The 24,384-nt window shown below is 36.9% G+C and overlaps 1 protein-coding gene across 4 annotated transcripts; it reads right to left on the bottom strand.

Annotated features, from left to right (window-relative positions):
• Positions 1-779: 779 nt before the first annotated feature.
• Positions 780-21,197, bottom strand: LOC106484068 (serine-rich adhesin for platelets-like). 4 transcript variants are annotated; one of them, XR_010884392.1, is made up of 10 exons: positions 20,426-21,197; positions 18,609-18,695; positions 18,166-18,399; positions 16,222-16,244; positions 15,117-15,262; positions 14,100-14,200; positions 13,901-14,002; positions 10,422-12,811; positions 2,258-2,312; positions 780-2,059 (listed from the first exon to the last, which is right to left on the bottom strand). XR_010884392.1 is itself a non-coding variant. In XM_067297891.1 (8 exons), the coding sequence occupies exons 1-8, from the start codon at positions 20,969-20,971 to the stop codon at positions 11,015-11,017; spliced, it is 3,036 nt and encodes a 1,011-aa protein (XP_067153992.1). In that variant the 5' UTR covers positions 20,972-21,197; the 3' UTR covers positions 8,277-11,014. The 4 variants fall into 4 exon arrangements, 1 of the variants encoding a protein (XP_067153992.1); XR_010884391.1 differs by having other exon boundaries at positions 780-2,312; XR_010884393.1 differs by lacking the exon at positions 2,258-2,312.
• Between the last annotated feature and the right edge of the window lie 3,187 nt (positions 21,198-24,384).

Genomic DNA, 24,384 nt, shown 5'->3' with positions numbered 1-24,384 from the left:
TTCTTCTAACAGCTGCCAAGCTGGCTGATACGGAACAAGAATACAGACTTCCACTGTCAAAGACCAGTAGGCAGTGAAAAATTCATGCCTATTCATCATTTGTGAAATTGGTTATATTGAGAAAGTTAGATTAATTACTGTTTTGTAAAGAAAAAATGGTGAATTCAGACATGCTAATAAGGAGATACAATTTCTAGTTCCCTTTTATTTTAAAGTAAGCATGATAGATTATATTGTATATGGTAGGAGTGTATAGAAAAAGGATCTTTTTAGTTGCTCTTCTTTTATCATTTTAGATAGGAAATAAAAATAAAATTAAAGGCATTTCTTTTTAAATGGAAAATAAATAATTATGGTAAGTGTAATTAAAAAAAAAAGCCTTTCTTCTGGTAATGACTGCATTTGCAGCTTCTGAAATGGCTGTGATAGCTGAATTGCTTTCAGAGTTGTACAAAGGTTAGTTTTTCAAGATTTGAACAGCCTTAAATAGAAGTAACAATTAAAGAGGAACATTGCTCCAGCTGTTCAATCAACTAAGTTACTTATGCCAATAAACGATGCCTAATAACCAGTGCAATATGAAAAAGCATTATGATAAAATTACCAAGCAACCTGGATTTTCACTGGGTGAAAAGTGTTTGACTACTACATAATCTCATGCTATTTCCAGGAAGAAAAATATAAACCCAATGTAATATACCACTGTCCCTTTACCTAGACCTTCTAAAAATATCATGCCTTCAAAAATATTATTTTTACAGAAAGGAAGCACTTAAAAATATAGTAGATACTGTGCTTATTTCTTTTTTCTACATTAGTACACTGATTTTTCAATTTCTATTGTGTACAAAATAAAATAGCCAAAACATCTTATAAGGTACCATATGATCTACTTTGAGGTTTAAGTAAGGGGACAGCTGGACAGTTCCCAATATTTGGGAAGTTGTTTTATTTAAAGTGGATGCCCACTTAATGCATAGGTGAGGTATTAGGGGAGATAAACAGATAAAGTGACTTCAGAACAAGATTCTGAGTTCTGCATATGGCTTTGGATGGTAAATAGTAGCTTTCCAGTTCCACCAGGTAACACATACTGTTTCAAATGCTAAGTTTCAATGTCACTCATCAGAATGTCCAATGAATAATTAAAAAATACCTTAACTTTTCCCTCAATCAAATTTAATATTAGCTTAGGCGAGACTAACCTACATCTGAGGTGTGGCTTGCATATTCAAAGGCCCTCATTTTTAAAGTTCTTACATTGACATGAACACAACTTCTACTGTTACTTACTTTTATACTTTTTACTTTTACCATTTCTTACTTTTATAGTTTTAGCTAAGTTTGAAAATATGATTTATTTGTAACTGACCAGTGATGGCTGAATCGATAGGCAACCTCTAATATGAAAGAACAATTAAGTTGAATGGGGGAAAAGTCACCTTATACATATAGAGAAGTTAGGTTCTAGGATTATGTGGCCTTGTTGAGGTGATTGTGGACCAATGGAATGAAAAACAGAAAGATACTTGTTAAAAGAGAAACATACACAAGTTTCTGCAAACTACTTCTTGTTCTCAACAAATACAAGAACAGAACACTGGAAAGTGCTGCATAGTTGTACTCTTAGCAACCCTATAGTGAAATTCTGGATTTTTCATATTCATTTTAAGATTGCATATTTTAATAACAGAGAGAGCCCACATGGTAATACATTAACTGGAAAACTCAGGGAACATAGGGAAAAGATCTGTAAATCACGGAATGATGGTATTCCACATTAGGAGAGCAAAGCATAAGCTGCCTTACGCTTTCAGGAAAGTCATGTGCATGAAACACATGATCACATGGACAGACTAGTTTAGTTCTGTGCACTGAATTCTGCAGGTTCATGTTGCTTTAGCTCCCTTGTTGGTGTTACAAATGTTACTTTTATCCAGGATGTGAGCAATGGAAATTGAATTTCCTCCTCTGCTTGAGTGGAGAACTTGCTTGTTTAAATAAACGGTGTAAGAGGCAGGCTTGGGGATATTCTCCCCATTTTGCTGAAGCTGTTTCACTTTGAAAGAAAGAAATACATTCCATTAGATTTAAAGAAAAAAAAAATCAAGATCAACCTGTATCCTGTAGTTCAAGATGTAAAAGACACTTTTTATACTTAACACAACTTTGGAGCAAGGCTAGGAAAAAAAACAGTGTCAAACTACTGAAATTTTTTTTATCAATGGCATAAAGGATGTAACTACAGCATACTTACCATAACACAAAGCAGAAAAGGTTTCAGCATAAAGATTAAAGGGATCACTGACATTCTAGAAAAAAAATTCAGTTTAGTGAAGACAGAGTACAAATAAATTTTTAGAAATAACTAGATGGCTCTTCTGATTGAGGTTATAGGCAGATCACAAACCAACCGAAATGCCATTCTGGTGTAAAAACACGAAAATCATACTCAGTTGCATGAAGCAGAGTGCTTGTTATGCACCAGACTTTGCATACTTAAGCCCTAAGAAGGCCTCAATTAGAATATTGGTGTGTGCATGTGCAGTGCCACACTTCAAGAACGTTGACTGACATGTCAGAAGATAGCAATAAGAGCTATTAGAAGTCTAGCTATTACAGCCTGTGAATACAGATTGAAAAAAAATGTTTCTTTAACCTGGGACAGAATAAAAGATGAAGGTAAAAGAAGTCTTCAAATAGTAAAATTCACTTTGTTTTTGGAGTAACTTTATATTGTTAGCTATTTTGGCTACAGATGAAGCAAGGAGAAAGAGGTTTAAATTACAGGGGAAAAGATTTAAATGTAATTATCCTCACCACTAGAAAGTTTTTTCTTACACACTGGAATCAATTGCTTAGAGAATCTTAAGAACAAGTCTAGCAAGAATGATTTGAGTTTGGAAGATTAATTCCATTTTCTGTCATTATCTAAACAAAGAGAAAATTGCTCACTTTTAAAATTCTTTGGTGAAGGGGTGCTTGTGTCTGTATAGCTTATCCTGTACTTAAAACTTCCTTTTTAGATTTTACATTTAAAGACTGGCATGGCTCTGAACTAGCATCTTATTTGATGGACAGCACCAAAAACATATCTGCCATCTCACCTTTTGCATGTTTATCTGGAATGATTGATCGTGATTTATTTCAAGCAGTGAACATTAATCAAGTAAGTTGGGGGGGGGGGAAGAAGGGATGAATTTTATTTTCTTTTAATAAAAATGATTTTTGTTACAGTCTTTTTGCCTCTGGCTGACATGAAGGCAGTATGCACAACTATTACTGTAGCAGGAACAATTGCATTTGAAAAATTTCTAAAAAAAATTCGGCATGGAGTAGCACTACATTATCACCATGAAAGAAACACAGAATAGATAGATATAGGAAAGAACAGACTGTAAATAGTTTGCTCTCTTGAAAAAGGCCTCTGTTCCTGGCTTCTGGGTCCTGTTTACTCTGAGGTAAATGAGTTAGAGATTACTATAAAATTTCAGCTTCAAACCATATCCCCAATTTGTTTTTCTCCACTTCAGGAACTGGTTTTCATTCATCAGGCAGTAGTCCTAAGGAGCCTAGAAGAGTGAGCATTCTGTGCCATTATTACACCCATAATTTTCTTCCCTATCAGGACTTTGGAGATTATGTTAGATAGGATATGAATTAGATTAACTGTAATAAACATCAATATGTTTACTGATACATTTTCCTGTGATCTTCTACCTAGGGTTTGTACCATTAGGGAGTTATCACAAGACTCAATTCTGTAACAGGAAAATGGAATTCCTGAAACTGGGAATTTGAAATTCACCTTCATCCTTAAATTGTTCCATGCTTGTGGCCACCAATACTTACATTTAGAACATTCAAGAGTTAGTTTGAATGCATGATCTGTGCACATGGAAAAATCTTCATCTATCTTAAACTTGAGAAATCTAGTGCCCTCATTAACCCTTTTATTATTCAGGAAACATCTTAGAGCTAGACTACACATAAATTTACTAACAAACTGATTTATCTTCTATGTCAGGAAGCCTACATGGACTTTTGTAAATTTTTGGAGTGGCTCAGGATTAAAGATGTAGAACTTCTCAGCCATGGGTCTGAAGTTGTAGGTTTGACACAAGTATCAGCAAAAACATAGTAGTTATTTTGTATTTTTTTCAGGCTGTCTTACGTTCTCTCAGAATTAATGTCACAAATTGCCCTCTGCTTTACCTGGAAAAGTATGATAATCAAGGAAGGAAGAGGCCACTCAATGCATATGCACTTGACTTTTATAAGCATGGTTCCTTGATTGCATTGACAACTGATAACTGGTATGTACCACCTTCTTTAATATAGTTAAACAGGAACATTATTTTCAATACAGTACATAGCTAATTTATCTTGGAGTTTTATTTTTAAACTGCTCTCCCTCCAGAATTCTCAAGGATAGAATATCTGTTAAATATGGTTAGATTAGTTGAACATTTTAATGAGAACAAAACATATGCTATATTCATTTTTAAGTCCAATGATTATAGCTGAAAAGTGTTAGCTGCATATTCAAACAGTACTGTAAGTGTGAAACCTTGATTTTTGATGACACTAGTTATTTTGATTAACTTGTGGCATGATCTCAAATTACTTCTCATTGTTTCCTGCATCAAAAGCACAAACTGTCTTCTGTACAGGAAGATTGTGATCTTGGAAATCTGACTTTGCCTGTACCAAAGCAAAACTTGCCAGTAATTCTGTATTTTAATCAGTATTTCTTCCATGCTTCCCCTTTCCTAATTATTTCTTGACATGTAGCAACTTGTCTTCATAATATAATCATATCATTATCTCTTTTTAAGAGAAAAAAAAAGGAAAAAAAACCCAACCCCAAAACTCTTGGTGCCCCAGGCTGGTCAGTCACTGCCATATCTCATCATACTTTCATCATTAGGTCTATGGTACATGTGATTTTCCTCTCCTGTCTCCTCCCTGGATCACTTATACTCTGACTTTTCCAGACTTGGGAGTTTTCAGTCTTTTTTTTCAGTCTCTCCTGCCTGTTGCTTTTAACATTGATTATTACTTCCTTCACAATATATTTTTTAATCTGTTTTTGTCTTTATTATTTTACCAAGCTTTCAACATCTCTGTTATATATTACAGTCTTCTCTATTACTACATTGAGCTTTCTCATTTTAGGGACTTTCCCCGTCTTTTTCATTGTGAAAAACCTTAAATAATTAAATAAAAATTGTCAAAGAACCTGTCAAACTCCTGCACTTGATGTAGCTCCAAACAAAAAAATTTTTTTTTACACTCTTTCACCTTCCTAATTGGGCCACTTATAAACTTCATCATTCTCTTTTTTTTCTTCTCAAAAACTAGATTTGAGGTTTTCTCTTTCTTTTGCTCATACCATTTGCTATCTACTATTATCCTCTTCAGTCTTTTAAAGACTGCCAGAAGTGTTGTCTTTTCATGTTTATCATTATCACTTTCTCCTTTGATTCCCCTCACCGGGTTTCCCTAACCTTGTACATTCAATCTGTCTCATTTTCTTTACAAATCTTCCAGCTTCCCCTTCTTAATCAAGCCAGTCATGTACCTGTTTTATTCTCAACCTCACCTCAACTAAGTTCAAGGTCCCTCCCTCGACTACACTGTCAAGTATCTTTATTTTGCTTTCATGCTCATAGCCAATCCAGTCAACCTTTATGTTTGGATAGGAAAAATACCACTTCACACTACTCCCTGAAGGGGGGGGCAATATCATACCTGCTTTTTTGTAAGCTCTTCAAAGAAGGATCTGGTAAGAACCACTAGACTACAATTCCATACAACATTTTTAGTTAGAGTAATACAATTTGGCACTGGTGCCACATTATCAAGGGACAAGGTATACTGATGGTAATTATTTTCAATACAATATTGACTGTAAACTTATTAAAAATTTGTAATATTCTTAATTACTAGGAACTGAAATTTATGAAGTTGTGTTTCAGTAATGAGGGGGATCCTCTCCGCAGAATATAGGATCTTAGTCATCTATAGGTAGATAACATAGTTGACACTATTTCCTATAGATTAATCTGCTGGTTAAATTCTGAAGTATAGTCTTCCAATCTAGACTGGAATGCTTTAGTTATTCAAACAGTTGAAACTATGCTCCCAAAATACTGTTAATAAATTAAATTGCTTTGACCTTTTCCAAATATGACTTGAGTCTTTTGGTAGACTTAGTATAATTACGGAAACATGCATCTCTGGAACATTATTAATTAGACTTTAAGCTTACAGTTATTCTACAGTAATCCTAATGAACTAGTATAACAATGTTTGATGCCACTGTATACACTCTGTATACTCATCTAACCTAAGTGGCAGGGGTTATTAAAGGTGAAACAGTATGATATAATGCACATCCATTTGGATTTTCTTTTTTAGGTTAAACGAAAGAGATGCTTACTACCACCTCAAGGATTTTTCACTCCTCATTAAGACTGTATGGTATGAAAAACTTGTACTTTTTAATATTCAATGTATATTATATTTTTAAAACCACTTAAAATGCTTTTTTTTTTGTTGTTTTTTAAATAAACAGAACATCATTGAGTGAACTGTGTGACAATCCAAATGATAATGTTCTATTGGCATTTCAAAAACTGGCTGAAAACTACAAAAAGAAACTGGCTGCAGTCTGAGCCTTATGGCTAACCTGGATGATCAGGAGAGTGATTAACTGGGGGGGGGAGGGGGGCAGGGAGGAATTAGCAGTATATAATACTCTTTCCACACAGATCAACTGCCTTTTAAATTAAGAAGTGACTAGGTCTGAGTTCTCAAATATGTTTAATAATAAACCTGTACTAATACCCAATAGTAGTAATACAAGGTTTGCCTTAGAAAATTTTAACCTTTATATGTTGACATTTTAGCTTGTTCTATTGTCAAGTAAATAATCATTGTTTTTAATATATTGCAGAACTAGGTAATTTGCAGGTATTTTTTGATTTCAAATGTTTTTTTTCAAGCAGTGATATACATGTTAAGACAGCTTTCAGAAATACACCAAACAAACCTCACAGTTCTGAGGAGCTGTTCCCATCAGCTGTCATTAGGACAACGTTGAAACCTTTCAGCTCATTTGTGTTCAGCAGTTATTTTGGCAATTATAATCAAATTAATTGTTCTAATTGTTCTCCAAGGTTTGCATTGTGTTATAAAGCAGACTTTGTACCATCATGAACCTTTATGAAAGCTCTTAAATGACTCTACAGTTTTAGTCTACAAAAGTATAAAAAAGGTTTTGATCAGTATAATGAAGTTTGATGAAAGTCTCAGCCATGAGTCGAATTGTCTTTTTACGTATTGTACCTTTAAGAGTTAGAAAGATAAGCATACAGGAGGATCGTGCAGTACTTGTCAAAAGGTTCCTTATAATCCAAAAGTAAAGTACATTTCTTATTTCCTTTACTTAATAGAACAAAAACAAGTTTCCACCACTGTTTTCATACATTTGTGAAAATTCTTTGGTTTAACCATACATTTTAGTCCACCTGTAGCCTAGCATATATATACATACATATATATGTGTACATATGTATACACATACACAGATAAATAACCTTGGAAAATTAGGCTTTGATACCAACCCTTATTGCAACACACAATTTTATAATGATAACCAAGAAAATGATGGAAATCATTTCTACTGATGATAAGCAGTGTTTCTTCACATACTCTGTAGTGTTCACAACCGACCATTGATCTCTGACTTGAAGTCTCTTTAGACAGCATTATACTACTACTAAGTGCAACATGCATTGCTAGGTGGTACCAGGAGAAAAACTGTAATTAGTCAGGTAGTGTTGCTGAGGTACCATTAACTGACTAAACTCTTTTTTTTCTTCCACAGTTTTTCAAGCTGCAGCAAAAATAGAGCATAATGGCAAGAACATACAGCTTTAACTCTTCTTGGAAAATAAAATTTACTTAAGTTATTCTTTACTGCCTGGCAATCATGGCACATGTAGGCAAATCTTGCACAAGGGTGCCTCAACTGGAGGTGAAGTGACCTAATTTAGATCCTTCCATGCTCATGTTTCCTGATGTAAATGGAATAATCTTTTTAGCTAACATCACACACACAATTCACTGACCTAGGAGTAAGGTCAGAAATTTAACTCAGTTATTTCAACAGTTAATTAGAACATTTTTTCAGTTTTCCAAATATAAAAATCTTTTGTAAGAGTTTGGCCCTGTCCTCCAATAAGAAAATATACTAATACTCAAAATGCTATTTTTAGATTTAATGTTCCATTTTATTTTTCACTGCCAGGTCATCCCCACAATTATGCTGATCTATCATCTCATTACTTAAAATACATTACTTATTATATGCTTATATGCTTTAAGATTTATCATCCTAACCACAAACTTCACCTCCCAAACCAAGATTGAATCTGTGTTCAGAATACAATAGGTACTTCAAGTTTTGTTACCAAGTTACTAATTCTTTTTCATAGGAAAAGATCTTGGGTGAAAAACAAACTAGTTAGGTGTATCACAATACTGATTTTATATGCTGAAGAATGTAATGTTTCTTAAACATTAGTAAGAACAATCAATATTTCACTTTTAATAACACATATAGAAAAGCACCTCACTCCCTTCATCGCTTCTAAGAAGTCAAAAGTTTAACAAGTGAAATATCAGGAAATTGAAAATTCTATTAATATCTCAGCAGACTGTAATTTTACTATAACATATTGTAATTTAAGTGCCCTGCCTATCATTTATCCTTCCACTGTAAAAGCTTCATCTTGAGCTATGATCTCTGTCATCTCAGCATACACAGATTACAACTTGCCAAACTTGAAAAGCAGTCCCAGGTCTATATTGAATGCACACACAATTTCTTCTGTAAAAAATAACGTATCATATTCCATTTATCTTACAATTTTATAATAGTGTCTTTTCACTAAAACGCAAAATATCTACTTTAAAGTTTAACATTATCAAACTCTCAGAAAACATCATAAATGGACCCAGTGAAGAGAAGAGATATGAAAGTAAGTAGTTTTAAGAAACTCATTAGGGTTTCCAAATAAGTTATTCTACATGGATGTTTTTTCCTGCTGTGGAGGCAAACAGAATACACAATTTTCTGATCTTTTTGTCATTGTAGCAGAAAAGATCTGAAACACAAAATTTTGCAGCAATTTTTATAGGAGCCTCATCTGTCTCTAAAACTGTGTTCTGTTTCTCCCGTTTTCATTACAATGAGATCAACCTCCTTCCATGGTTGTGTCTGCCTTTAGCATCGCACTCAGCCTCCATCTTCTAGTAATTTAACTTAGTACCTTTTTAAGACTTATCTCCTACACAATCAGAAAAACATGATATGAATATTTAGAGATAGATGTAAAACAATTCTTGGGACAAAACTGAACTGCAGTAAGACTTAAGAGATGAATATAAAGAACTATAAAACTAACAATAATAAAGAGAATTTTTGCCATCTTCCTTACTATAACACAAGACACAAAGGGAAGATTAGTGAGTTTTATAAGTTCCAGAAACTGTTTTTCCAGCACATTTAATAATGGAATGCACTGCCACAGAGAAACTGAGGGCAAGAATTTAGCACAAATCAAATTAGAATTAGATCAATGTTTCCTAAATTAAGAATAGTATTTCTAAAGTATTCCATCACAGTAAGTATAGATATAAGCCTTGCAGACATTTAAGTGATATTTCTCTTACTGAGTTAAAAATCATTTGGAATCTTTTTTTTTTTTTTTAATATGGAAAGTATCTAGTTACCAGTGAAAAATTCTGAAGGGTTGTTTGATATGATGCTTCAGGATTTATGGTCTAATACTTAGGAGGTTGACATATCTGCCTAATACAGGATTTGTTTATTTAAAATCTGGAACTAGCTCCTACTGGAGACTGAACACTAAATAAGATGGAGCTTTAGCCTGAAATAGTATTACCATCCACATATTCTAATAGCTAAAGAACAATTATCTTTCAGATGCAACAAAACAGTTAACAAATCAGAAAGGATAGCATTTTTATCCTCACATATTTTACGAACTAAAAAATTCAATGAGTTCTGTATCCTTAATACTTAAAGTCAAAAATACTATTTTGCTTTTTTTCTATCATTACACATACTTTTTATGGAGATTTTGTTACATTAAAACCTATATTCTCCTAATGCTTTCATCAAACAAGTGAATATCTGTCCACTAATTCCCCAACTGCTGCCAAAAGGATAATGAAAATTCACCGTTTGACAGTTACTTTTCATAAAGGTAGCATTTTGTAAGTGTAGCTGATATCTGTCCCTCACATATAACAAGAATATTCATATAGTGCTTCAATTTTAAATGCATAAAAGACATTATTGAAATAAATGACATTAGAAGTTGTACCTTCAGTATGCATTAAGTACAGCATAGAAACAGAATATAGCCAACGGGAGATGAAGCAAAACAATTTTCAACAGATAGTGTCCTTCAGTGTCCTTCTTTAAACTATTTTGCCCTGGGTCTTCTCAACCCCCGCTTCCCAGGTGGATGTTATTGTCTGTACTCTCTTTCTGACTTGACCCTAGTACAGTGCTGTTGTACTAAAACAGCAGGATACTGCTTTCTGGTGCAAAGGCTTCATCGAACCTGCCTTCGGGGACACCTCAATCCCCACACGACCCTTCACATGCCCCAGTGACATTTCTTGGAAAGCCTGTATTCCTAAGTATGTGGTATGTATGGCTAAACTTAGTCTTTAATAGCACATGGCATTTTTGGTTGTTTCTTCAGTTTGGGTTTGTACCATAAAAATATTTTACTCTATTGAACTGTAGCTGCTGACAAGCAGTTATGTTTCTAGCACAGATATACCTCAACTGGCAAGAATCATGGAAAATAAAACTGTAAAACCACAAGGTATCCCCACTTTTTAATGTTATGTAGTGTTTATTTTGTTCCAGCTCATTTAAGCATAGTTATCTTCTATTTCACTCTGTTCATGTCTCTGATTTTCCTCTAGCAGATATTTTGTCTTCTGCAACAGAAAAATATTCTGATGCACTGCTGTTATCACTAGAGGTTGATGTTTGACTTAGCTCTTCAGTGTCAGAATCAGTGTCACTTGGTATTCCTCCTGCCTCATTTACGATAAGTGTAGAGCCTCCTAAAAATGAATCACTGCATGTGTCAGGAACAGAACAAGCTTCATTCTGAAACAGTACAGACTCAGGTTCATCCTCCTTCCTAGCACAGGAATAGTTGTTTTCAGCAGTAATTCTACCGTCTTCATCTTTTACCTTTATTTCTTGTTTTGTTGACGTAGTAAGTTGAGTGAAAGAGGCAGTCTCTTCTTTATCAGGAATGGCAGCTGAACACAAAGGCTGACTAAAAGAAGAATTACTATCAGCAATTGTTTTTTCATTTTCAACCTTCTTAGAAGAGTTCATGGGAAAAAAAGAATCTGCACATTTTGGACCACTTTGTTTAGAAGCAGGCTCTGTACACTCTAGAGACACTGACTTTTCTAGATTTAAGAGTGTTTTGTCTGGAGATTCTGTTTTCTTTTTTTCATTTTTTTTAGTGCCACTTTTAGAGAAAAGCACTGAGGAGGAAGTCAGTGAATCGGAGGTATTTTTGACAATGCCTCCAAATGAAAACACTGGTGAAGGCAGCTGAAGACAGTTATTTGCAAAGGAAAAAACATAATTGCTGTGGTGAAGGGGGGTCTCAGAAACATCATTCACCCCAGCTGCAGTGCTGGTTTCTGAAGTACTATAAGCTACAGTAGTGATGGATTCTGAGGTATTAGCAGTTTGCTCCAACAAGACCGATGGATTTAGCATACAGCGTTCTATAGCTTCGTTTGGAGAAACTGTATTTTCTCCCATGTGACGTGTTGCATTTTGGTCAGATGGCTTCTCTGATTGGTTAAAAAATGAGGGTAATGGTAAAACCTTAAATGAATTGCTGGCTCCAGATACTGTGAAACGATCTCTTTCTGAATTGCCAAAGGCAAACGAAAAAACAGGTTTCTCACTTTCTGCTGATTCTAAATTAGGACTGGTTGAAGCATTAGAAACAGTAGTTTTAGTTACAGAGCTAAGTTTCATAAATTTAGTTTCATCCTGGTCATCTATTTTATCCTCAGGATCACATTTCCCTAGATAAAATGTAGGGAAAATAGATTTACTGTCTTTCTTTGTAAAGGAAACTGTAGCTGCGTCTTTAATAAACCTGGGTAATGAGTTGTTACATGCACTGAAAGCAAAAGGTGAAGCAGAAACTCTCTCTGCAGAAATATCTAAAAATGCTGAACCTGAAACAGTAACAGGTACTGATGCTGATGGTTTTAAACCAGATGAAGCGCTGGAATTTGCATCCATTTCATTGGAAACCATAACTGCTGACGACTGCACTGGTATTTTTTCTTTCATTACTAAGCCATTAGAGTTCTCCGATAAGGCCAGTGTGCTTATTTCCTGGGACCTTTTTTCATGAAAAAATTTAAAGTCACTATTTGTTTCAGAAAAATTCAAGTTTGTGGATGGAATGCTCTGATTACTAGTACTGGAAAAGCTTATCTCATCAAAACCATCTGCTCTTTGCAAGCTTCCCATTTTTACTCTATCTGCATTGTTTGCTTTAGTAGATGAAGATACAAAAGGAACTCCTGAGGACTTATTCTTCAAAGCCTCAGTGGTTACACATTTATACTTTTTATTTGCAGGTAGAGTTTGTATCTTGAACTCATGAGACAGCTTCTGATGTTCCATGTAGTATTTATAACGTAGCTCCTACAATTACAGAAATGAATCCTGTTAAGTAAAACAGAGCATCTGTGGATTCAGAAATTGTAAAATAGTTATGTACAATGCTAAGATAAAAAAAGCTGTTTGCATATTTTATAGCATTTATGATAGGTTTTTTGTCTCCATTGCTGCTAGAAGTCAACAGAAACCACATCATTATGAAAAAAGATCTTTAAAAACAAGATACACATGGGACCCTAATGACAAAATAGATACTGAAATAGGAAACTATAGAGGAAAAAAAGTATACAAGATGACTGCCAAAGCTGAAAATGTTTAAAAAATACTAGCTTAGAGTCATATTAAATGACAAATTCTCAAGCTCTGTCATGAACAACCACCATCTGAAAATAATGCAGTATTTGATTAGATACAATCAAATATTAAATTACATTCTCAGTGGGACTAAGAGAGTCGAATGTCTTCTACAAAACAATAAATAATAATAATGGCATATTTAGAGTGCCTAAGCGACTTCTAGTGTGTTCACCTGCTATTGCTATTCTGAATACATACATTAAACAATTAACTGCCAGTCACACTCCACTAACTGCAAAAAGATTCATCCCTGCACAGAACAATACTCCACACTGAGCCACCCACATGGGACTGAAATAAGTGTGCGTGTCGGGGGGGGAGTGGAGAAGTTTCATAACTAGATCACTGGAGATACAACTAAAAAGAGACTGGTTTCAGCTTCATGTCAAAGTTTCAGGAATTTAGAATTCACTCCAGGTCTGCCTATTATCTTCAAAAAACCCAGAACACCAGCAAGTTACTTCCTCTTCAAATAAGCAATAGAGAATCCTATTTGGATTAGAAAGCTACAGATGTGTCTGAAAAAGCCCCATTAAAATATTTGTATTTTAAGTCACTAAGTACCATCAAATTCTAGTTTTCTGAAGAAAAAATTAAATCCTGGCAGCTTTAATAACTTTATCAGATTTACATTCCAGAATTGGAAGGGTACCTGTCTCCAAATAAAAGTGAAAAAAAAGTATACAAACATATTTAGAAAGTTGTGTTGTAACAATTAATAACTTAGCCATACTTACAACAGATGTTCAGTCATACCTCATGACTCATATTTTGAAATGCTGACATTTCTGATATTGACATTAAGCGAGTACAGATCCGACCACCATCTGCTAGTGCTTCCTCCTGTCCTGCTACTGGCTGAAAGATGTTTTGCATCAGACATTATAGCCCATTTTGATATCAAAGACAAAACAAAATACTATCCAGCGTTGTAACCTCATAGCCAATTACTTACAAGAAACATGTTGGGTATATTTTTCTGGTCTTTCCATTGCTTTACGTTATTTTTAGATACAGTATTGTTAGCTGAGTTCTCATTTCCTTGAGAAGGTAGATCTATTAAAAGGAAAAAAAAATATATTGATTGGAGAACATCCAAGTATGAAAAATAATACAAATATTTTTCTAGACACAAAATTGTGACAAAAATATTCTGTTTTTATAAATCAACCAAGTACTATTTTAAATATGAAGTTTACACTGATAAAAAAAAAACCTCAGCAGATATTTTCAAAATATACAGGATACCAGGCAATGAAATATAGACTGCAGGTAAGATACTGAAAGGCACTACAGGCATTATGAGTCTTGTATTATATACTTAATACTGGACTTGCATTAAAAAAAACCTGACCCCCACCCCCACCCTGCAAAAGACAGAAAACCCTTGCTGCAGTGTTCAAAGAGCCACATGTGACTAAAATCATTTTATTCCTGTATTTGCATCCTTAAAGGTTCCTGTGCATCTAAATATAGATTCCAATTAAGAATAAACTTACCTTGCCCTAAGCAACTAAGACTCTAGCACTTATCTAAACTCCTGTGATGCAAAGCAAGATGCCTGCTTAAGAGCTTTTCTAACTGCTCTGATGCAGCACTCACTTTTTTTTATCCTACAGGTTAAAATATTTATTTAATCAGGGTGTAGACAACTTTGGTATTACACTACAACAAACATCCATCTAGCTCAGTATTACATTTCTGACAATGGTCATACAGGTTTTATAGGAAAATTAAAATGAAACTTCTCCCAGCTTCCAAAAACACAGCTTAGGCACTTTCTGGAGAGAAAGCATCCACAAAATTTGTTTAAAAGCCTTGATGAACTTGTCTTCTATTAATTTGTTCAGATGCTTTCTGAACTCATGCATAGTTTTGCCATCTAGAATGTTTATCAGCAATGAATTCCACAAACTGTGGGTTCCTAAAGTGCCTTCCTGAATCTGTCCTATATTAAATCCTCCTTACCTACCTTTAACTACACCTACATTAACTGGTATTAACTTCAAGGCCAAGATTTCATTAACCACAGGTTTGATATCCATTTTCTTTTGGGTATACTCTGGTGGCTTCTCATAGCTGGATGCTATATTCATCAGGTCAAGCTGAGTTTTCATTCTGGAAAATGAAAAAAAAAAACCCCACACTTAAAAAAACCCCTTTTTATTAAGGCTCAGATGCCAACAACAAAATTAAATTGTTTAATAAAAAAATTATTGAAAAAAGTAAGTAAAAGGGAAAAAAACCTGAAGAAGTCTTCAATAAAACATTGATAGTTTCCTAAATTTCTTTTTTTAAACTTTATTACTTGAAGATTCATTTGGATTAGGTTTCATGGAAAAAGAAAATTGCAAAAAGAAGTGTCTTAATTCAGTCAAAAGATTTTAAAACCCCCCTGTTATTAATGGGCTGTATCTGAATCAAAATTGTACTCTTTCAGAGGACATTGCTGATGTTAGTCTGAACCACAAAATATTTTGAAGAACTCCATTTTCAATATTCTTTCTCAAAAACCACCGCTTCACTGACCTTTAAATAATTGCAGTCATGTAAGTGATAAGAAATTTAATTAAGAACCTTTAGAAGGAAATATATGGCATTCAGGGTAAATGTACTGCAAACAATGAAAATGAAGATACTGCAGGATCTTCATATATGCTCTTACATTTAAAGAGCCATGCTGTAAAAGCTTCTATTGTTAACTCCAAATATTTTATAACTGAACAAGTAGTACACACTCCAGTACTCCCGATTCCATTTCAAATAAGGTATCTAAAAAAGTCCAATAACCCTGTATTTATGAATTCCTATATTACAGTTTTTGTTAGTGAGCTGATTCAAAGATTGATATCCAGTAGGCTGATTATCTGATCCCAGATAGCACATCACAAGTTATTGACACATACCGCCTAAAATTTGGCACATGCAGCATCCAAAAATCCACAAGCATTAATAACTTAGTTACTAAACATTATTTTCATTAAGTGGATATCTATAGCCACATCTAAAATAACTATTCTTTTGATCTTAAGAATTTACAAGAAAAGAAATAAAGTACGAAAAAAATACATATATACCTTGTATTCAAGCCACAGGCCACCTATAAATAAAACAAGAATTCATATGAGTGTGTTTTCCACCAACTTACGAGAGGAAACTATTGCTTTATTAAAATACTTCTGAGATTAAACTCCCTACCTTGATTTCACAGAACTATAGGTGATAAACCTTTTAACATTTTATATATACATATGTGTGTGTATACATCTATATGTATATATACACATGTGTGTGTATAAATATTAATACACACACTGTTCAAATAATAATAATAAAAACAGCCACATATAAGAAAAGGCAATTCTGGGAGAGAATGACCAGTCCCATAATATTTTGTGTTGAGGACAAAGAGAGATTTCTTGAGAGCCAAAGAAAAGCATTCAGAGTATGAGTCATGAACTATACAGTTATCTCATGCATTTTAGATGTTCAGATATTTGTAAATATTCAAATGAAGGACTATTTTGTATTCCTTGGTGAGGGAAACATCTGCTAACTGCTCTCAAGATGTTATTATACCGAGGTTAAAAAAAAAAAAAAAGCCATCTTTTAGTTTTAAATCAGCCAAATCATAGCAGTATGAAATGCATTTTGCTATAGTCCTTCAAGTGACTACTTACCAAAGAACAAGTAACAACAACAACAACAAAGTAAATTATAGACTAGCTCCTTCCCTATGAGACACTGATGACCTCAGTACAATGAATCTTAAAGAATACACCTCACCAAAATCAGCTGTGTACTGATATGGTGGAAAAAGCTGGTAAGCTTGAAGCATACTGATCACTGGATTCAGGACACTTCTTCCATAAATGGGGGTCACTTTCACCTGAAAGTGAAATTTTCCCTAAGACAAGTTGAGTTACCAGAAACTTGGTCAAGTTCCAAGTACTTCAACTTCTCATTTATCTGAGGACAGTAAAAAAAACAGTTGCAGGAAATAGCAATGTGCTGCAGTTTCTTAGCAGAGGTATGTATACATGAACACTGAAGTTAAAGGAAGCACAGAATTCGGTGATTTCTTAGACCCATATCTGAAGGCTGCACTAAGTTTCAAACAACAGCAGCTACAGTCCTGGACATAAATAATCTAGCTGGTTTAGAGTCAGATGAAAGGTCTAGCCTAGCTGCAGTAACAGTGATGACTGAGCTTGCGTCTTTTGTTCCTCTAGCATTTATCTCAAAATTAATTAAAGGATGTTTGTATCTCCAGTTCCCCTAAAGACTATGACAAAGACTTTCAGAGTATTATACAGAAGCATATAAACTACTTGATACAGTGTTTGTCAGGGTACTTAAGCTAGCTTTGAATAAGCTAATATATCTCCATTGCACACCTCAATGCAAAGAGTACAGTAGGTTTTTGAATCAGTGTAATTCAACTTAAGTCAGTTATCTGGTACGGTACTCCCCTGTGCACTACAGAAAATTATCAATTCTGGCTCCAGTCTTCCCCCTCAAAAGTTTTAGTATCTCACAAATTTAATGATGCAATGAAAGTGCTCAATATACAGAATATTTGAAAATAAACATGAACAAGCATATAAATGCAAGACAACGTTGATAGCAGTACTAGGAAATAACTCCCTTACCCAGCATCAAACCAGCTTACTTTCAGAGCTGGTAACATAATACAGCAAGTGTTACAACAATAACTATACAGTCAATTTCATCAGTTTCTTTTTAATGTAAAGAAAGTAAAAAGCATTAGTAAATTCTATTAAATACCATGGGTTAACTGCAAGAAATGCTTTTTAAACTTTGCTATAGTAAAAAGCATGTTATAAAAAAGTATGAAGTGTCAAATTATTTTAGTCCAAATTCTTAATTTTTTAAATTTATTTAATTTAGTTTTCCCTGATCCAGTCATTATTGTAATCATAATCTATAATGTGTCAGGCTGTACATGACATTTTGAGGATTATACAAATGATGTCAAGTAGCAATAGAAAGGCTATCACCTCCAGGAAACACTGAGGATCACATTCATGAACAAGCTTTTCACAGTCCTTCAGAAAATTCTCAATGGTTTTCTTGTGAGTTTCCTTCATTTTCTTCCAAACCTGAAATTCTTTCTCTTTTTTACTTCTTTGGTTTTCAACATCATCTAGCAATTGCTTTTTCTTCATTTCCAGAGTTTTGAATATTTCTCCAAATTCCAGTGCAATTATCTCTGCTTCATTGGTCAGCATTATCTAGAAGCAAGAGAATGTAAATGCAGATGAAGTTGCAGTAGCAAAGTCTATACTGAAGTCACATTCCTAACTAAGTTCAGAACATGTCTAAACCACAGAGAGTACCAGCATGCTCCATGTCGTGATTAACCTACAACGAGTAAAGAACCAAGTTGTTGCTATCAAGCTACATATAACCCCTCCCCCAAAACCCAGCATCTGTAACTCACGTCAGTATCATCTGGATGACTTGAGATTTCATTCATCAGCTTCTCATTTATTATTCTCAGTTTTTTCAGACTACTGAAGAAGGTTAACTGTAAAGACAGCAATTGAAAAGCTTGTTACAGCATTATCCACTCCATAAAATACATACATTTCTGTGGTTATCTTGAAATTATCTTGGGATGTTCTGTACAACATATAAACAAAGGCAGTGATACAAACCATCACTTAATAACATTTCACACTTTCTTGGAACAGTAAACAAACTTCCATTTGCGATTTCTCTAATGTTTTTAGGCTCACCTACAATACAACATTTTGCTACAATTACTGTACAGCTACAACAAAAGTCTGTTTTTCCTCCATCTTCTTTTTATCCTCCTCCCTCAGACACATCTATCAAAATATAACATTGTTATATTATTCCAGTTTGACAAACAAATCTGAGTTAGTCTCTTTTTTCAAAATATTATGCCTCACACTGACAAAATAGAAAGCTGTCCACAACTGAGTTATTTTGTTTGTTTTTAAACATAGTCTACTACAAAGACTGTTATCCCCCAATTCTTTCGGGGACAGGCAACTCTGGTGAGGGAGGAAAGGGGGCATAGAGAAATCAGTGCAAGAATAACTTCGGGCTTTAAAAATAGCCAATGCCGCATGTAAACTTTTAATGACCAAACCATCCATTGCAAAAGATGTAGACTCCATGAAAACACCTGCCTTATAAAACTGTTAAACTGTTACTGTTATTGTTAAACTGTTACTACACATGAGGTCAGCCATCATATACAGCTAATGGAAAATCTACCCCTTTACCACCCTGAAGCCTCTAGTTAGTACATGATAAATCCTACATCACCTTCAAAATTGTGTTTTCTAATTAGTCCATTACCTATATATGAAACAAAGTCTGAAAAAACAAACATTAACCTTTTCCTTTACTAAGGACATAAACTACATTCTCCAATTCTGGCTCTGGTCAGTAAAGAATTATGTTCAGGGCAGAATATTAAAGCATTGGCTCCAAATTAATGTTTTGTCATGACTGGCTTATTTTCTTAGCTACAATAGCCACAACACTTATCCTCTTTAGCACTGTTTCAATACTGTGTATCAGAACTGTTTTATGGCATGCTATCCAGCACCTGGTTTAAGTAGGGCGTGAAAAACTCACTTTACCAGAATGCTAGCTGTTTTGATAAAAAAAAAAAAACTCTTCTACTACTACAAAAACACCCCAAACACAAAAAACAGTAGGCCTGCCAGTTGCTGGAATATATTTCTGTTGTATAGTTATTAAATTTTATTTATCTAAGCTACTTCTAAGTAGGTAATTAGCTATCATCCGAATTACCTAAATCAACTCAGAGAACCTATAAACAAAGTACCTGTGTGTTTCTGGTTAACAGAACTAGCATCTTTCTGGACTTGGAAAAAACAGATCAAAGCACGGAGTTAAATAACTGTTCGCATCCGTGTGTTACTACAGCAGAAGTACAAGTCTTCATTTACAAAAAAAAAAAATGTTAACTCTTAAGGTGCTTTGATAAGCTCTGTTCAGATCGCACGGTACTGTAAGATAGCCTGGTGCCCTGTACGTGAAGCCTGGCGGCAGCACGGCAAGCTACACTCCGCTGCTCCGCACACGAGTGCCCACGCGTTCAAAGCGGCGCTCTCCCTCGCTGCCTTTCGCCTACCCACGACACTGCGCTTCTCCCCGCGTTTCTGAACAAGAGCGACCCAGGTCGGCTGGGACCCCTCCGCGACAGCCCGACCTCCCGGCCCAACCCCTGGCGCAGGGAGGAAGCGCCGCGCTTACTTTTTCCTCCTGATACACAGTGTCTATTAGGTTGACAGAGTGGAAAATGCCTTGGTGCTCCTCAGACACGCACTGTCCGCAGCCCGCCTGGCGGCACATCCGGCAGTAGAGCTGCACCAGGCGGCTCGGATGCTTCTGGCAGGTTCCCCCGAGGGGCAGCGGGGAGAACAGGCCAGGCCCCGGGCCCTGCTCTGCCTCGGCCGCCTTGGCAGCCCCCGCCGTGCCGGACCGGTAGAGCTTCACCACCTCCGCCAAGGTGGTGTTGACGGGCAGCGCGGCGGCGCCGCCGCGGGGCAGCGGGCAGAGCTTCCTGCACAGCGGGCACGACACGCGGGTGGCGGCCGCGGCGCCGCCAGCGCCCTGCCCCGGGCCTCCCCGCGAGAGGCGGGCCTGCCCCTGGCCCCGCTGCTGCTGCAGGCGGGCGGCTTCGGCCGAGGCCAGGCACTCGAGCACGCAGTCCCGGCAGAAGTTGTGCGAGCACAGCGGCAGCGTGACCGGCTCCTCGAAGAGGGACAGGCACACGGCACACGTCAGGCTGGCCTCCATCTGCGACAGGCAACTGCGCGGCCGAGGCCGCGGCTCCTCCCCCCCTCGGCCCGGCACGCAGGCGGCCCGGCTGGGAGCCCCCGCCTCGCCACACGGCGCCGCTCCCTCCAGATCAGCGCCAGGCGGCTGCGGGCCCCGCCGCTAGCGGGCTGCGGGTGCGGGGGGGGGAGCGGGCGGGCCCACCGCCAACGGCGCCGCCAGCTTCGAACTTCAACCGCCCCTTCCAGCCGCCAACTTCGCAGGAAGTGGAACCCGGCAGTGGAGGGCGGGGCAGGGAGCAGCCGTGGTGGCGATTTGGGGAAGGCGCGAGATTGACACTGCTGCCTTCCAGTCAGAGCACAGGGGGCGTGCGGCAGCGTCACAGGCGGGGCAAGGGCGCTGGGTGGTGGCTGTGCGACCGGTGGCGGCAGCGCTGCCGGTGCGCGCTAGGACCCGGCTCCTCCCAACGGGCGCGCGAGCGGCGGCGCGCCAGCACCCGCCGCCGCCGCCGGTTGCGGGCGTTAAATCCGCGGCCGCCGGGGCGCAGTGGGCGGTTTGCCCGGCTGCCGGCTCCGCGCCGCGGTCCTGCCGACCTCGGGGAACGCCCCCGTGACGCAGGAGTTTCCGGGCTGCCTGCTGCCGAGAGAACTTTATTATTTTTTTATTCCTGTATGCAAATACGCAGCGTTAATATGAAGCAGCTACGCGGTGGTGTGATACGGCTGCGGTTAGCTACATGTAACTGCAGGTGCAAAACCGTGATAAAACTCAAATAGGCTTCGAGTTTTGTTAATGATAACGAATTGGGGAGCGCTTGTCTCATTCGTACTCTAGTTCTGTATTTTTCCTCCTAGGTCCCTTCCTTCCAAAGTTCTGGCTTAAGTTCCAGCTTTGTAGCTGAAATATTTTCAAATTTGTCAAACCCAACAGGTACCCTCAACCAAAATTTCAAGTTTATTGTAAAACAACACTTTTGAAGCATAATCAAAATTGGTGTTTGTAAAAACTGGTACACTGAAAACACATAACTCTCACAGAGCTATGGAAAGGACGGATGCAAACTGCATAAAAGCAAACATGTTATTTGTATGTTTTTATAATGGTACTCTGTTCAATCATACTGACCTATAGTTACCAGAAGTCACAATGCTTGTTTTAAATAGTCAAATATCTATGTTAACTTGGAAACTTTGTAGCTACAGGAAAAAGCAAAGGTAGTTGTTTTAATGTAAAATTACTACATTTTCCCTTGTGAATCTAATTACACAAGAGACTGACAGGAGATACAAACAGGCTAGAAAGCTGCATGGATAGGCTGCACTTACTACACTCGTAAGATATTTATAGCGTGATGTTTTCTTTTGGGAGGAAGCCTTGATCAAGTTCTGCCACCTCTACTCATGCTGATTAGTAGGAAGATACACTTAAGAGTTGTCACAATTTGTTGTCAAAATAAATTTTTGCTAGTATTTGGTGAAGTGTTTTGTTTTGAAACCTTATTTAGGTGTAAAGTGTTATCTATTATTAGTCAGATCTTAACTCATGAATTATAATAAGGGGCATCCTAGAAATACCTGGGCATTCTGTATGTCAGTATTCAATTAATGCTTTAAATTTCGAAGATGCAAATAGTATTTTAAAGTTTAATCTTTTAGAATGCTGAATTAATTTCTCAAAGCCATATAATGTTTTATCTTCCAGTGATTTTCAGGGCATGACACTAAATCAAGAATTATTTGTGATACCTGATTCTAATTTCTCCTTTAGTTTAAAACAGAAAAAGATAAATGCATTAGGTACGTGTGCTAAATGAAAGAGAATACAAAATCACGCTTGGGTGAGTGACTGTTAATAGACAGGAGCAGATGCTTACGATAGTAACTAAAATAATGCAGTTCAAGAGCATAAAAGGTGAGGTATGAGAAGTGGGAAAAACGGCAAAAATGTCATTTAAGGAAGAAATCATGCGCTAACAGTAAATGAAGTAAAATGTACTTTCTCTCTGATGGAGAAGTGTGTAGGTTCTTCAAGAGGCTATCTTTATTATCTAATGATTGGGATGTTAAAAAAATAATACAGGCATTCCTCGGAGATATTGTGGGTTCAGTTCCAGACCACTGCAATAAAGCGAATATTGCAATAAAGCAAGTCACACAAATTTTTTGGTTTCCCAGTGCATATAAAAGTTATGTTTACGCTATACTGTAGTCTATTAAGTGTGCAATAGCATTATGTCTAAAAAAACAATGTACATACCTTAATTAAAAAAATACTTCATTGCTAAAAAATGCTAACCATCGTCTGAGCCTTCAGTGAGTCGTCATCTTTTTGCTGATGCAGGGTCTTGCCTCGATGCTGATGGCTGCTGACTGATCAGGGTGGCGGCTGCTGAAGGCTGGGGTGGCTGTGGCAATTTCTTAAAACAAGACGGCAATGAAGTTTTCCACATCGACTGGCTCTTCCTTTCACGAAGGATTTCTCTGTAGCATGCGATGCTGTTTGATGGCATTTTACCCACAACAGAACTTCCTGCAAAACTGAAGTCAATCCTCTCAAACCCTGCCTCTGCTTTATCAACTCAGTTTATGTAATATTCTAAATCCTTGGTTGTCATTTCAACAATGTTCACAGCATCTTCAGCAGGAGCAGATTCCATCTCAAGAAACTACTTTCCTTGCTCATCCATACGAAGCAACTCCTCGTCCATTAAAGTTTTATCATGAGATTGCAGCAATTCAGTCACATCTTCAGGCTCCACTTTTAATTCCAGTTCTTTTGCTGTCAGTTCGAGTTCTCTTGCTGTCAGCCTGTCCTCTGAAGCTTTGAAGTCAGGCATTGACTTCTCCTCTCTAGCTATGAAAGCTCTAGATGGCATATTCTTCCAATATAAGGCTGTTTCATTTGCATTGAAAATTTGTTGCTTAGTTTAGCCACCTTCATCAATTATCTTAGCTAGAGCTTCTGGATAACTTGATGCAGCTTCTACATCAGCACTTGCTGCTTCCCCTTGCACTTTCATGTTATGGCGATGGCTTTTTTCCTTAAACCTCATGAATCAACCTCTGCTAGCTTCAAACTTTTCTTCTGCAGCTTCCTCACCTCTCTCGGCCTGCACAGAACTGAACAGAGTTCGGGCCTTGCTCTGGATGTGGCTTTGGCTTAAGGGAATGTCGTGGCTGGTTGGATCTTCTATCCAGACCACTAAAACTTTCTCCGTATCAGCAAGAAGGCTGTTTCACTTTCTTATCATTTGTGTGTTCACTGAAGAAGCACTTTGAATTTCCTTCAAGAACTTTGCCTTTGCCTTCACAACTTGGCAAACTGTTTGGCGCCAGAGGCCTTGCTTTCGGCCTGTCTTGGCTTTCGACATGCCTTCCTCGCTACGCTTCATCATTTCTAGCTTCTGATTTAAAGTGAGAGACGTGCGACTCTTC

Source organism: Apteryx mantelli, chromosome 5 (genome assembly GCF_036417845.1).
Source record: "Apteryx mantelli isolate bAptMan1 chromosome 5, bAptMan1.hap1, whole genome shotgun sequence".
Taxonomy (NCBI): domain Eukaryota; kingdom Metazoa; phylum Chordata; class Aves; order Apterygiformes; family Apterygidae; genus Apteryx; species Apteryx mantelli.
The sequence above is the reverse complement of the archived record's forward strand: the minus strand, read 5'-3'. Positions and strand labels throughout refer to the sequence as shown.